We start from the raw sequence: 16,184 nt of genomic DNA on the forward strand, positions 1-16,184 counted from the left end.
CCTATGTGGACAGTGATTTGAGAACATTGTTAAGCACTTGCTGAAATTCTGCTTGAATGTCATCAATGTCAGAAAAAAAAAAAGAGTTCCAGGAATGTTTTGAAAACTGGAAAGAGCTCTGGAATCTATGTATAGCTGCAGAAAGAACTTATTTTGAAGGTGACAATTCTCAATAAATTAACATGTACATTGGACCAGTGCCAGAACTTTTTGACTGCTCGGAAGAGTTGTGTGAGAGAAGCAGCTTATGTCAGCCTTGAATTCTATGGCAAAGTATTCTTGTTAGGAACAAAGTAATAACTGCCTTTCTTGTTGCTCAGCACACCACCACTATAAGATATAGACCATTTCTACTCTGGCATCATGGGGACCTATAGGATGCCTGATTACTGATGGTTAAGTTAGGATACATTTATTAACCAACATATACTAATTTACAAAGAAAAACATCTGGCAAAGAACTTGAACAATTTTCTGTTGGAATGAACTTTCTCAACACACTGGGTTGTATATACTCAAAATACACAACAACCGGCATGAAATTCTTCCGGGGGGGATCGGCGAACATTTTCAATGTCCCTTCTGGTCTCTTTTTCAGGCTTATTTTTATATCTTCCATTGTAACTGGATTCTTTAATTCTAATGTTTTTAAAAATTTGAAATTTTTTCAGAAAAAGACAAGTGGAAGGAATCCACGAGCTATTTGAAATATATTTTCTACCAATGGGGATTTGTTATGTGCACAATACCTTATTTAAATTTACCGTCTATGAGAATTGCCATGCTGTGCCATGCTGTAGAGAGATTCATTTCTTCTTGAAAATAATGCATGTGGATTTGCGGTCGGCTTTAAAGATTTCCATTGCTTCCAAAGTTCTTAGTTGCCCTTGATGTTGGGTGGTGCGGATAACATGTGCTTCGTCGAAGATAGGTGTGATGCCCAGGTTTGTTGCATATGTAGATAGGGCTGTCATACATTTATTATGAGTGATGTCGGATTTATGCTCTTTTATTCTTGTGGAGATTTCTTAAGGAGATACCTTTGTGCAATTGGGAATATCTCCTTAAGAAATCTCCACAAGAATAAAAGAGCATAAATCCTACATCACTCATAATAAATGTATGACAGCCCTATCTACATATGCAACAAACCTGGGCATCACACCTATCTTCGACGAAGCACATGTTATCCGCACCACCCAACATCAAGGGCAACTAAGAACTTTGGAAGCAATGGAAATCTTTAAAGCCGACCACAAATCCACATGCATTATTTTCAAGAAGAAATGAATCTCTCTACAGCATGGCAATTCTCATAGACGGTAAATTTAAATAAGGTATTGTGCACATAACAAATCCCCATTGGTAAAAATATATTTCAAATAGCTCATGGATTCCTTCCACTTGTCTTTTTCTGAAAAAATTTCAAATTTTTATAAACATTCGAATTAAAGAATCCAGTTACAATGGAAGATATAAAAACAAGCCTAAAGAAGAGCCCAAGAGGGGGCATCAAAAACGTTTGCACCAGTTATTGGTTATTTGTAGGTTGTTGTGTATTTTCTATTGAATAATGTCAATATACCTATTCCAAAGCCAGTTGTATCCTTAATATTACTTTGGGAAATGTATCAATAGAACTCTGAAGCTAATTTTCCAGGCAGTCATGCTTCAGATGGCACTTACTGCTATGTTCTTGGTAATCCTTGTAGGCAGCAGGGTAGTTAGAAGCTATCTAATCCTATAATAATCCATTGTTTTTGCTTATAAACTCTAGTGTGTATCTATAACCTCAACCTACAACTAAATTCTCTTTTCTAAGTTATCTATCTTCATAGGTAGTTCTTTAGCTTTATAGCAGCCACAAGACTAAAAACAATATTCTGTCTGTCTGCACTATTCGATCTCTCTATGGTTTATATATCAAGCAATTTTGTGAGACTACTCCACAGATAGCTAAAGATGGGGTTCCTCATGCTTGACAGTGCATCCCTCTGGGCATAGGAAATTTAGTTTATGTAGGAGAGGGAAAAGAACCAAACACTTTATATATGGCTTTCTGCCACCTATCAAAGAATGGGCAAGGGAAGTGTATGAGACCCAAGTGCACAAAGCCGTATAGATAAACCTCACGCATATGTTATATTCATAGTTGAATTTGTCCTTAAAATCAGATTTTTTTTGTTTAATTAGAATTTAATAGTGATATATCTTGTACTGAACTATGTAGTTAAAATATATCACATTTCAATATTACTTAAAAGCACATGAATTGTGTTTGTCTTTTGTATTAGTGGCCTGCCCACCAGGACTGTACTGGGAGATTAAGGTATCCTCCTGTATTCCATGTCCCGAGGGATTTTTTCAGGACGAATACGGACAGACTGCGTGCAAAGCTTGTACCGCAGACGCCGAAAGTCTGGAATTATGCGAGAACCTGGCCACATAATTTTTAATTATTGTTTATAAATGTATACTGTTTTGTATATGTATGTATGATATAAAATAATTTACACAGAAATGTTGACTTGCTTACTGTGAAACTAAAAGAATTCATCTCAAATATAAAAAAAATATTAGAAATTTCAGTATCTTAACAATGAGAAAGCCACGTTTATGAATAGAATATGGTATTGACAAAGGAACAACGTTTATGTACAAGATTTCAAATAGCCTGTCAAACTATGTTTTGAAGATATCATACAAGTGATTAATTCATGCATTCTCTTCATAGCTTCAAAGGGCAATACAATGTATTCTTGGGTATGTTATCAATTGCATAATGGATTTGTGATATTTTGTAAACAAAGTGATATATGAATATTGCCTGCAAAACATTGAAATGCTTAAGGCATTCATTGTCGTGCAATCAATAACATACCTAACACTGCTCTTTGCGTAGCGTACTTTAAGAATGCAAAGTGTATTTGCACGATTTCATCTTTAAAACAAATGGCAAACTATGTAATTTGAAATCTTATACATGAAAATTCATTTTAAAATATTCAAAAGTTAAAAACTATATTTAAAATTGTCCATCATAAATGGGAAATGAAGATTGTATTATTGAATTGAATACCTATATAAAAATACAAAAATATTTCTAAATGTTGGAGAGCTCCAATGTTTTTTTCCAGCTATTCTGCTCAGATAATGTGTGTGGCTAAACTAGATATGTAGTCTTGCCTATGAAGCTAACAGGTTATGGGTGCAGTTTTATGTGAAAGTGGCGAAAGAAAATAAAGGTCTCAGTAAGTAATGAAAACTCTGCCACCGACAGAAATGTCGGTTATGGAAAATCGAAACCCGTATAACAAAAATGAAACAGGAGAGTAGAAAGCAAATGACAATAAAATGCAGGGAGTGTACTATTTGTCCAAACATATACACACAATCTTTTTATCTTCTAAGTAAAAGTTTTGGCAAGAGATAAGTGAGAAGATGCTTTTAAAAAGATACACAAATGAACTAACCTCGGATAAAGTTATACCAATCAAAGCATAATAAGAATAAAGAGATGCAATAATATGTTTGAGGTACCCAAAACTTCATGGTTATCAGACTTGGTTACAAAACACTTTGTATTTGATGTCCAAAATGAATTTTCCAGAAAGAGAAGTTTTACTTTTTTCAAACTTGAATGTCTGTAACTCAATGGAACAGTAAGTTATTAACAAATACAAAAACAAGAGAGTGAGTGAGGAATACAGAACAAAAACACTTGTCACAGTAGTCAATGCTTGTTGAATTTGTTGAATATTCGTTTTCCAATTCACTATTAAGTGGAGAAGTTAAAATGTAACTTTCTTTCTCTACAATGATGCAGCAATATAGCAAAGAAACATTGTAACTGAATAGAAAAAATTATCAATGACCTATATAAACTAAAATGTAAACAGATAGATACTGTGGCAAGATTTGAAGCACATGTTATCTGTTTACATTGATTGATAAATATGATAAAATGAACTGGATAAAAAGGAACTTCCTAAAGCTCTCAGCTGGACATATAGCTAATCTTACACAGTCACTTTTATCCATCTCTATCAAAATCCACGATCACAGTGCGTTTAGAGGTCCAAACAAGTGGGAACCGGTGGGAGCGAAGTCAATGATCGACCACCATATTATTGCAGTTTTTCTTCCAGACCCTAACCATTTCTTTCATGAGTGGGTCTTCCTTTAAGCCTTTCATTTAGATGATGAGTTGGGAGAAAAATAATTTTGGTTTGAAATTTAAAACCTTTTATTTAAAGAAAATACAATATTCTTGTAACAGTATCTCACAATAGGAATAAAAGTAAAAATATTTTTGGAATGATAAAAGAAATATCATCACAATTTAAACCATTTAAACATTTTTCCAGAATTTAATATATACACATTTAATTTATAAAAGTTATCAACATTTAAAATTTAAATCTACCTGTACCAAAAAGTTATATGTGTCCTTTGCCGTTATTCGTTGCCATTCTTCCTACCCTTTTCGTTCTTGGGTGTGTGAATTCTTCGCAACTTCCATAATTTTTTGATGCTGGAAGGAGTTTTGAAGTTAAATCTACGATGGGTGTTCGGGGTGGCCGTCGGATTGTTTTCCTTGTTTGACAAGATCCTCTTTCTTGGCGTCGGCGTCGCCTTGGAGGAGGATTCTTCGTTCTTCCTTCCCGGAGTAGGAGGGCCAGGTTTATGATAGGTAGAAGGGTGAATGGTGTATTTTGCCTGCTGAAATAATTTATTCTTAATTTTGGTTTAAGAATATTAGCTTAGAAGAACAAATTTTGCATGTTCTTTATGGAAATAAAATATTTTAAAATTGTTTTCGTCAAATTAAGTTTCTAAAAACTACTTAGAACTGTCTAGCATTTTTTTAAAAATTAAGCCTTAATTTTCAATTTAATCATTTCTAAATAAAATTAAGAAGTGTACAATAACCCAATGCTAGTAAATATACCGTATTTACTCGCACATAAGACAATCTTGCATATAGGACGAGGTGCGACTTTAAAGATCAAAATAAAGAAAATTAGATTTATTAATGCATTTTAAATTTTGATATAAAATTAGAATTGTAAGTGATTTTTGCAGGACAATGTATGCATTTACATGCATTTAAGGAAAAATTTTGTAAAAGCAACAACATAATTTGTTCATGTAAAGCTGGACAATCGGAAATTTTTTTGCCAATTCTTAACAGTCAAATCCACTCTACGTTGATTACACTTATGAGTTTCTTTGAATTCTGATTTCCAAATAATCATCTGCTTTCACCTGGCAATAAATTTAAACTTATATCGGGATTTTAGAATTCAACTCAAAAGCTTTGCTTTTCCTATTGCTATTCAAGGATTCAAATGACCCAGATAAAATACTTTTGTTTTTAAACATAGAGCGAGCATCAGGTTAAAAATGTGAATACATAGTTCACTGCAAAAATGCAAAGCATCCTTCACTTGCACGTATAGGATGACCTAGGCTTTTGATTCAGTGAAAAATGAATAAAAACCTCGTCTTATACGCGAGTAAATATGGTATTATGTTTTGATGACTTGCATATAAAGAAATAAAATCGGACACAAAAGATTGGGGTTGAATCCAGTCCCGATCCTCAATTTATCATAGATTATTCGGTTAATGCATCATTCTCCATTTACCATCCTTGGCAGCCAACCCTACCATGGATTAGATGAAACTGTAATGAGTAAAATTGCAGCCAGATGTATAGTTTTTAATGCATCAGTGTCTTGCGTCAACAAAATTCGGTTACTTTTGAAATAACCTGAAAGCCAAGTCAAGCATATTTTTCACACATTCAATCAGTTTTTGCATTATGTGGGGAAAAAAAGATTTTTCTTTGATCAATTCTTGTTTAGCAGCGTGAACTTGAATATACAATAGTAAGTGTATTATGAAACTTTAGCATCAGTAGAGAGAACAGTCTTTTATTTTTGTATTGTGATAATGCAAGATCATGCTGCAGTAAGAAAATGATAAGGACATTTAAGTGGCAAGTTACTCTGCATTCTCCTTATGGCCCAGATCTGGTACAGTCACATTTTCGATTGCTTCTAAAAGTGAAACAGATGCAAAAAGATCAACAATGCTTTGATATCTGATGAAAAATTTCAAGCTGTCATAGGGAAATGGACTAAAGAACACAAAAGTGATTGAACATTTAGAAATTACAATAAATGATAATTATGTTGAAGAATGAATATGTATGTATTAAAAATAAAAAAAAGTTTTTACTATTTTTAAAACTAAATTATTCTACTTCTTCCCAAACTAATTTTATAACAACTGATAAATAAGATCTTAAACTCTCAAGCTGTAGAAGTAAACTTTTAAATGTAGGATTAATCTCACCCTATGCAACAGGTCACTATTATGCAACTAATAAATAAAAAGTTCACTCACTTTCGTAGATTTGGGATCTCTTTCTTCTATGACTTTACGTTTGGTGGACGACGATTTACTTCTGACTTGCCTGTCTTTGATGGGTATTTTGCTGTTTGAATCTACCACTTTTAAAATTTTGTCCTCGACCGCAGTCCCTTTTCTCAGAGCGTCGTCTGTAAATTCGGCAATGGAATGCATTTGAGTTTCAACAGGATAGGAACTTTGAAGATGGGGGAGGCAGAGCGTGTTTCGTCTTTGAAGCTCGCTGATCCTTACTAGCTGCTGATCTTTGATATTACACCGCCCGGCTTTCAAATCACTGAGGTGGCTCTGGTTCATGAATTCGCCTTCTTCGTCTTCGCACATAAACTGAGATCCTGTACCTGCTATGGAACATATGATTTTATTAAAACATTTTTATAAAGTGTGACAAGATAAACTGCATCAAAACTATATTAATATTCTATACAAGATGACCAGATGGTCAAGTGGCTAAGTTAGCATCCTAATACTCTGGTAAATCTGGGATTAAATCTAGATGGGTCAAAAAACCCCAGGAATTTTTCCAGGTAGTCCATCCGGATATTGGGCACCATCTATCATTACCTGGCCCCATTGCAGGCCTAGTCAAATGAGTAATGGACTTGCTGTCCCAAAAAGTACCAGCAATGGAACCAACCACAAAAATCAAACATATCACTTCATACCTTCATCTAATGTTCACTCCTTTTTATCATTGATGTAATATCAGTATCTTGAAACATTTATTTATCATAACACGTATAACAGTCTTCTTGCTCCACAATATAAATAACGTCATCTATTATAAACTAATAAACAATATTACCTGGAACTTGTCGATGTGGAGTAGATGCAAGATTTGAGCGATTATTTTCGGTATAGGAACTTGAAGACAAACTGTGATCGGCTCCAAACGTCGTCTCCAATTTTGTCGCTCTAAAATTAAAACAAATAAATAAAAATGAAATATTTCTATATTAAAGTGGTTAAATGTTTTCAAAATCAAACAATATACATTTATAAACACCCAGGCTTAATATACTGTATTTAGGTAACTGGACGATAATCATAATGTTAAGATTACTGACAATTATAAATTTATGCAATTCAGTTCATCCATTCTTCTTTTACTGTTTACGCTCGAAGATAAACATTACATTGTATCCATGTTATGCCAATTAGTTTGTTGAAGATCTCTTGTGCATCCACATATCAGAAGGCACAGTCTTAACGTGCAACAAGGAAGACATTCAAGCGGCCTCTACTTCTTTACAAGTAATTTTAAGTACTATTCATTGTTGTGAACCTTAACAGCATAGATTTTAGGCACACTCAAGTCTTCATAGAGGAAGTGAGTAGATGAAGGACTTGATAATGGACTATGCAGAAAAGTTAAGGTGTCACCATGTACTGTACATGTTTAAAATGTCTATGTTAGCTCTGATCAATTGGTATATACGAGGTCTGTTCAAAAAGTATCGGACCTTTGGTCGGCAAAAATACATTTATTGATTTTGAGGTACAAATTTTGATACAAATTGATTTTGAGGTACAAGGTTATCACGATGGAGCTGCCAAGTTTTGATCGACCATAGATCCAGTCGTTTGCATCGCATAGCATCACAAAGACGACGAAGGACCTCCTGGTAGTACTCCATTGCAATGTTTAGGCCCTGTGGTGCGTACTCAGGACACACCACCCGATGAGAGTCGAAAAAACTGTCAACATGACCTTGATATTGCTGCAGACCTGCCGCGTTTTTTCTGGCCTCGAGGATCGTCTCCGAAAGCCTGCTGAATCTTGCGAATGGTTTACGCTCGGGTATCGCCAAGGTTTTTGGCAAAATTTGATGTAATGCCGCTGCTCACGTTGTTCAGTCATTTTCCAACTTAGTGGAATCTGACGAGAGCTCGCTACATGTCCTCACTCATAGGCCGACGGCCAACGACTAACACTTCCTGCAGGCGGGAAAAAATTCAGGGCTGTGCATGACTGTCCCCTCCACAACTCCACCGAAAGAGGCCTCCCGCGCATCATTGGTTTACGTGGAAAAAATAAAAGTCCGATACTTTTTGAACAGACCTCGTATAATTCAAGGATGAGAAGATTTGGCTTGAATTTGCCATGCCAACTGGCACAAACAGACAGGAACATCCAACATATTCGGCCTTGCCGATCAGAATAGCGTGGACACGCCTTTAGATGTATTTTGTATATAAAATAGTTTAGGATTCTATTTTGTAACTAATATAGTATAACAACTTATTAAGTGATTCTCTAATCAAATTGCAGATTAATCAAAGTTATAAGAAATTTTGCAACTACAGTAATGGACAAAATATCCAGCTTCCAGAATTACCTACTATTTTGAAAATAGCTAGTTCTGGTGAGCTGCAGTACAGCTTTAGTTCACAAAATGGTTACTTTGTTTTGGTTCCATGTCATAAATGTTGCATAATGCCAGTTCCAGTATGTTTTTAATACACCATATGTCAGCAGTTTTATTCTTTCCGTCATTTAGCCCCTATCCAGAAACCCGTACCGCTTCTAGTCTCGAGCTTGTCAGATATTTGGCCTGGTATTGTATTATACAGCCATTAGCTGTATTAAATGTTGTCTTATATCATAAACAAGCACAAGTAGAATTTTAATATTTCATTTGGTATAATTTGAGTCAATATTTGTTGCTTTTAAAATAATGTAAATTATCTTAATATGGTAAAAACAATGTATACAAATTATTGCATTTTCAAAATAAAATTACAAACCTAATGTATTTTTAATCTAAGCAAACCCAACAATCCCATGATGATAAGAGTTCGGACAGTCAAACTTTTATTGTCATCTTTGTTACTTTTGTAAACATTTAGATAAGGTTACAAAAGTCCTAACATCGGATAATTGTCACTTATACAATAAATTAAAAAAATAATAATAACTATCAATTTAGTTTATATCCAGCTAAATTGTTCTTCATAATCATGTGCGAGATCCACGACTTTTATAGTTGTCGGGAAAAATTTGTAAACAACTCCGATGGAAAAAACCCGCTCTTGGTGAGAATTATATTGGAGGTCACCGTTTGTTTTCACAATTAGGTGGGAAAGTTGACACTTGGTTGATCGGAATGCACCGTTAATGTCAACAGAAGTCGATCACATGACTCCTTTCCCACAAAGACAGTATAAAAGCTCAAGCCCCTGGAAGCTCAAGGTGATCCAAAGGAAGTTNTTCCGGGGGGGATCGGCGAACATTTTCAATGTCCCTTCTGGTCTCTTTTTCAGGCTTATTTTTATATCTTCCATTGTAACTGGATTCTTTAATTCTAATGTTTTTAAAAATTTGAAATTTTTTCAGAAAAAGACAAGTGGAAGGAATCCACGAGCTATTTGAAATATATTTTCTACCAATGGGGATTTGTTATGTGCACAATACCTTATTTAAATTTACCGTCTATGAGAATTGCCATGCTGTGCCATGCTGTAGAGAGATTCATTTCTTCTTGAAAATAATGCATGTGGATTTGCGGTCGGCTTTAAAGATTTCCATTGCTTCCAAAGTTCTTAGTTGCCCTTGATGTTGGGTGGTGCGGATAACATGTGCTTCGTCGAAGATAGGTGTGATGCCCAGGTTTGTTGCATATGTAGATAGGGCTGTCATACATTTATTATGAGTGATGTCGGATTTATGCTCTTTTATTCTTGTGGAGATTTCTTAAGGAGATACCTTTGTGCAATTGGGAATATCTCCTTAAGAAATCTCCACAAGAATAAAAGAGCATAAATCCTACATCACTCATAATAAATGTATGACAGCCCTATCTACATATGCAACAAACCTGGGCATCACACCTATCTTCGACGAAGCACATGTTATCCGCACCACCCAACATCAAGGGCAACTAAGAACTTTGGAAGCAATGGAAATCTTTAAAGCCGACCACAAATCCACATGCATTATTTTCAAGAAGAAATGAATCTCTCTACAGCATGGCAATTCTCATAGACGGTAAATTTAAATAAGGTATTGTGCACATAACAAATCCCCATTGGTAAAAATATATTTCAAATAGCTCATGGATTCCTTCCACTTGTCTTTTTCTGAAAAAATTTCAAATTTTTATAAACATTCGAATTAAAGAATCCAGTTACAATGGAAGATATAAAAACAAGCCTAAAGAAGAGCCCAAGAGGGGGCATCAAAAACGTTTGCACCAGTTATTGGTTATTTGTAGGTTGTTGTGTATTTTCTATTGAATAATGTCAATATACCTATTCCAAAGCCAGTTGTATCCTTAATATTACTTTGGGAAATGTATCAATAGAACTCTGAAGCTAATTTTCCAGGCAGTCATGCTTCAGATGGCACTTACTGCTATGTTCTTGGTAATCCTTGTAGGCAGCAGGGTAGTTAGAAGCTATCTAATCCTATAATAATCCATTGTTTTTGCTTATAAACTCTAGTGTGTATCTATAACCTCAACCTACAACTAAATTCTCTTTTCTAAGTTATCTATCTTCATAGGTAGTTCTTTAGCTTTATAGCAGCCACAAGACTAAAAACAATATTCTGTCTGTCTGCACTATTCGATCTCTCTATGGTTTATATATCAAGCAATTTTGTGAGACTACTCCACAGATAGCTAAAGATGGGGTTCCTCATGCTTGACAGTGCATCCCTCTGGGCATAGGAAATTTAGTCTATGTAGGAGAGGGAAAAGAACCAAACACTTTATATATGGCTTTCTGCCACCTATCAAAGAATGGGCAAGGGAAGTGTATGAGACCCAAGTGCACAAAGCCGTATAGATAAACCTCACGCATATGTTATATTCATAGTTGAATTTGTCCTTAAAATCAGATTTTTTTTGTTTAATTAGAATTTAATAGTAATATATCTTGTACTGAACTATGTAGTTAAAATATATCACATTTCAATATTACTTAAAAGCACATGAATTGTGTTTGTCTTTTGTATTAGTGGCCTGCCCACCAGGACTGTACTGGGAGATTAAGGTATCCTCCTGTATTCCATGTCCCGAGGGATTTTTTCAGGACGAATACGGACAGACTGCGTGCAAAGCTTGTACCGCAGACGCCGAAAGTCTGGAATTATGCGAGAACCTGGCCACATAATTTTTAATTATTGTTTATAAATGTATACTGTTTTGTATATGTATGTATGTATGATATAAAATAATTTACACAGAAATGTTGACTTGCTTACTGTGAAACTAAAAGAATTCATCTCAAATATAAAAAAAATATTAGAAATTTCAGTATCTTAACAATGAGAAAGCCACGTTTATGAATAGAATATGGTATTGACAAAGGAACAACGTTTATGTACAAGATTTCAAATAGCATGTCAAACTATGTTTTGAAGATATCATACAAGTGATTAATTCATGCATTCTCTTCATAGCTTCAAAGGGCAATACAATGGATTTGTGATATTTTGTAAACAAAGTGATATATGAATATTGCCTGCAAAACATTGAAATGCTTAAGGCATTCATTGTCGTGCAATCAATAACATACCTAACACTGCTCTTTGCGTAGCGTACTTTAAGAATGCAAAGTGTATTTGCACGATTTCATCTTTAAAACAAATGGCAAACTATGTAATTTGAAATCTTATACATGAAAATTCATTTTAAAATATTCAAAAGTTAAAAACTATATTTAAAATTGTCCATCATAAATGGGAAATGAAGATTGTATTATTGAATTGAATACCTATATAAAAATACAAAAATATTTCTAAATGTTGGAGAGCTCCAATGTTTTTTTCCAGCTATTCTGCTCAGATAATGTGTGTGGCTAAACTAGATATGTAGTCTTGCCTATGAAGCTAACAGGTTATGGGTGCAGTTTTATGTGAAAGTGGCGAAAGAAAATAAAGGTCTCAGTAAGTAATGAAAACTCTGCCACCGACAGAAATGTCGGTTATGGAAAATCGAAACCCGTATAACAAAAATGAAACAGGAGAGTAGAAAGCAAATGACAATAAAATGCAGGGAGTGTACTATTTGTCCAAACATATACACACAATCTTTTTATCTTCTAAGTAAAAGTTTTGGCAAGAGATAAGTGAGAAGATGCTTTTAAAAAGATACACAAATGAACTAACCTCGGATAAAGTTATACCAATCAAAGCATAATAAGAATAAAGAGATGCAATAATATGTTTGAGGTACCCAAAACTTCATGGTTATCAGACTTGGTTACAAAACACTTTGTATTTGATGTCCAAAATGAATTTTCCAGAAAGAGAAGTTTTACTTTTTTCAAACTTGAATGTCTGTAACTCAATGGAACAGTAAGTTATTAACAAATACAAAAACAAGAGAGTGAGTGAGGAATACAGAACAAAAACACTTGTCACAGTAGTCAATGCTTGTTGAATTTGTTGAATATTCGTTTTCCAATTCACTATTAAGTGGAGAAGTTAAAATGTAACTTTCTTTCTCTACAATGATGCAGCAATATAGCAAAGAAACATTGTAACTGAATAGAAAAAATTATCAATGACCTATATAAACTAAAATGTAAACAGATAGATACTGTGGCAAGATTTGAAGCACATGTTATCTGTTTACATTGATTGATAAATATGATAAAATGAACTGGATAAAAAGGAACTTCCTAAAGCTCTCAGCTGGACATATAGCTAATCTTACACAGTCACTTTTATCCATCTCTATCAAAATCCACGATCACAGTGCGTTTAGAGGTCCAAACAAGTGGGAACCGGTGGGAGCGAAGTCAATGATCGACCACCATATTATTGCAGTTTTTCTTCCAGACCCTAACCATTTCTTTCATGAGTGGGTCTTCCTTTAAGCCTTTCATTTAGATGATGAGTTGGGAGAAAAATAATTTTGGTTTGAAATTTAAAACCTTTTATTTAAAGAAAATACAATATTCTTGTAACAGTATCTCACAATAGGAATAAAAGTAAAAATATTTTTGGAATGATAAAAGAAATATCATCACAATTTAAACCATTTAAACATTTTTCCAGAATTTAATATATACACATTTAATTTATAAAAGTTATCAACATTTAAAATTTAAATCTACCTGTACCAAAAAGTTATATGTGTCCTTTGCCGTTATTCGTTGCCATTCTTCCTACCCTTTTCGTTCTTGGGTGTGTGAATTCTTCGCAACTTCCATAATTTTTTGATGCTGGAAGGAGTTTTGAAGTTAAATCTACGATGGGTGTTCGGGGTGGCCGTCGGATTGTTTTCCTTGTTTGACAAGATCCTCTTTCTTGGCGTCGGCGTCGCCTTGGAGGAGGATTCTTCGTTCTTCCTTCCCGGAGTAGGAGGGCCAGGTTTATGATAGGTAGAAGGGTGAATGGTGTATTTTGCCTGCTGAAATAATTTATTCTTAATTTTGGTTTAAGAATATTAGCTTAGAAGAACAAATTTTGCATGTTCTTTATGGAAATAAAATATTTTAAAATTGTTTTCGTCAAATTAAGTTTCTAAAAACTACTTAGAACTGTCTAGCATTTTTTTAAAAATTAAGCCTTAATTTTCAATTTAATCATTTCTAAATAAAATTAAGAAGTGTACAATAACCCAATGCTAGTAAATATACCGTATTTACTCGCACATAAGACAATCTTGCATATAGGACGAGGTGCGACTTTAAAGATCAAAATAAAGAAAATTAGATTTATTAATGCATTTTAAATTTTGATATAAAATTAGAATTGTAAGTGATTTTTGCAGGACAATGTATGCATTTACATGCATTTAAGGAAAAATTTTGTAAAAGCAACAACATAATTTGTTCATGTAAAGCTGGACAATCGGAAATTTTTTTGCCAATTCTTAACAGTCAAATCCACTCTACGTTGATTACACTTATGAGTTTCTTTGAATTCTGATTTCCAAATAATCATCTGCTTTCACCTGGCAATAAATTTAAACTTATATCGGGATTTTAGAATTCAACTCAAAAGCTTTGCTTTTCCTATTGCTATTCAAGGATTCAAATGACCCAGATAAAATACTTTTGTTTTTAAACATAGAGCGAGCATCAGGTTAAAAATGTGAATACATAGTTCACTGCAAAAATGCAAAGCATCCTTCACTTGCACGTATAGGATGACCTAGGCTTTTGATTCAGTGAAAAATGAATAAAAACCTCGTCTTATACGCGAGTAAATATGGTATTATGTTTTGATGACTTGCATATAAAGAAATAAAATCGGACACAAAAGATTGGGGTTGAATCCAGTCCCGATCCTCAATTTATCATAGATTATTCGGTTAATGCATCATTCTCCATTTACCATCCTTGGCAGCCAACCCTACCATGGATTAGATGAAACTGTAATGAGTAAAATTGCAGCCAGATGTATAGTTTTTAATGCATCAGTGTCTTGCGTCAACAAAATTCGGTTACTTTTGAAATAACCTGAAAGCCAAGTCAAGCATATTTTTCACACATTCAATCAGTTTTTGCATTATGTGGGGAAAAAAAGATTTTTCTTTGATCAATTCTTGTTTAGCAGCGTGAACTTGAATATACAATAGTAAGTGTATTATGAAACTTTAGCATCAGTAGAGAGAACAGTCTTTTATTTTTGTATTGTGATAATGCAAGATCATGCTGCAGTAAGAAAATGATAAGGACATTTAAGTGGCAAGTTACTCTGCATTCTCCTTATGGCCCAGATCTGGTACAGTCACATTTTCGATTGCTTCTAAAAGTGAAACAGATGCAAAAAGATCAACAATGCTTTGATATCTGATGAAAAATTTCAAGCTGTCATAGGGAAATGGACTAAAGAACACAAAAGTGATTGAACATTTAGAAATTACAATAAATGATAATTATGTTGAAGAATGAATATGTATGTATTAAAAATAAAAAAAAGTTTTTACTATTTTTAAAACTAAATTATTCTACTTCTTCCCAAACTAATTTTATAACAACTGATAAATAAGATCTTAAACTCTCAAGCTGTAGAAGTAAACTTTTAAATGTAGGATTAATCTCACCCTATGCAACAGGTCACTATTATGTAACTAATAAATAAAAAGTTCACTCACTTTCGTAGATTTGGGATCTCTTTCTTCTATGACTTTACGTTTGGTGGACGACGATTTACTTCTGACTTGCCTGTCTTTGATGGGTATTTTGCTGTTTGAATCTACCACTTTTAAAATTTTGTCCTCGACCGCAGTCCCTTTTCTCAGAGCGTCGTCTGTAAATTCGGCAATGGAATGCATTTGAGTTTCAACAGGATAGGAACTTTGAAGATGGGGGAGGCAGAGCGTGTTTCGTCTTTGAAGCTCGCTGATCCTTACTAGCTGCTGATCTTTGATATTACACCGCCCGGCTTTCAAATCACTGAGGTGGCTCTGGTTCATGAATTCGCCTTCTTCGTCTTCGCACATAAACTGAGATCCTGTACCTGCTATGGAACATATGATTTTATTAAAACATTTTTATAAAGTGTGACAAGATAAACTGCATCAAAACTATATTAATATTCTATACAAGATGACCAGATGGTCAAGTGGCTAAGTTAGCATCCTAATACTCTGGTAAATCTGGGATTAAATCTAGATGGGTCAAAAAACCCCAGGAATTTTTCCAGGTAGTCCATCCGGATATTGGGCACCATCTATCATTACCTGGCCCCATTGCAGGCCTAGTCAAATGAGTAATGGACTTGCTGTCCCAAAAAGTACCAGCAATGGAACCAACCACAAAAATCAAACATATCACTTCATACCTTC

The 16,184-nt window shown here is 34.1% G+C and overlaps 3 protein-coding genes across 5 annotated transcripts in view; 1 reads left to right on the forward strand and 2 right to left on the reverse strand.

Moving 5' to 3' along the window:
• Positions 1 to 2,571, forward strand: part of LOC111631703 (fibrillin-1-like) — a 40,537-nt gene extending 37,966 nt beyond the window's left edge. Inside the window, exon 26 of the mRNA XM_023376040.1 lies at positions 2,295 to 2,571. Coding sequence (XP_023231808.1) covers positions 2,295 to 2,449 — 155 coding nt within the window. The 3' untranslated portion in view covers positions 2,450 to 2,571. The remainder of the gene's footprint in view (positions 1 to 2,294) is intronic.
• A 1,663-nt stretch (positions 2,572 to 4,234) lies between these two features.
• On the reverse strand, positions 4,235 to 7,372 carry LOC111634422 (nuclear mitotic apparatus protein 1-like). The gene is made up of 3 exons (XM_023379221.1): positions 7,244 to 7,372; positions 6,415 to 6,782; positions 4,235 to 4,719 (listed from the first exon to the last, which is right to left on the reverse strand). The coding sequence occupies exons 2-3, from the start codon at positions 6,760 to 6,762 to the stop codon at positions 4,459 to 4,461; spliced, it is 609 nt and encodes a 202-aa protein (XP_023234989.1). The 5' UTR covers positions 6,763 to 6,782; positions 7,244 to 7,372; the 3' UTR covers positions 4,235 to 4,458.
• A 5,942-nt stretch (positions 7,373 to 13,314) lies between these two features.
• Positions 13,315 to 16,184, reverse strand: part of LOC111634500 (cytadherence high molecular weight protein 2-like) — a 60,848-nt gene continuing 57,978 nt past the window's right edge. Inside the window, exons 18-19 of one of the 3 annotated variants that reach the window (XM_023379400.1) lie at positions 15,492 to 15,856; positions 13,315 to 13,799 (exon numbers count right to left, since the gene is read on the reverse strand). In XM_023379400.1, coding sequence (XP_023235168.1) covers positions 13,536 to 13,799; positions 15,492 to 15,856 — 629 coding nt within the window. In that variant the 3' untranslated portion in view covers positions 13,315 to 13,535. Of the gene's footprint in view, positions 13,800 to 15,491; positions 15,860 to 16,184 lie in introns of all 3 variants that reach the window. The other 2 variants (XM_023379471.1, XM_023379327.1) reach the window with 2 other exon arrangements.

This window comes from Centruroides sculpturatus, unplaced genomic scaffold (assembly GCF_000671375.1).
Source record: "Centruroides sculpturatus isolate CEXI.00-Female unplaced genomic scaffold, Cexi_2.0 scaffold91, whole genome shotgun sequence".
Classification (NCBI taxonomy): domain Eukaryota; kingdom Metazoa; phylum Arthropoda; class Arachnida; order Scorpiones; family Buthidae; genus Centruroides; species Centruroides sculpturatus.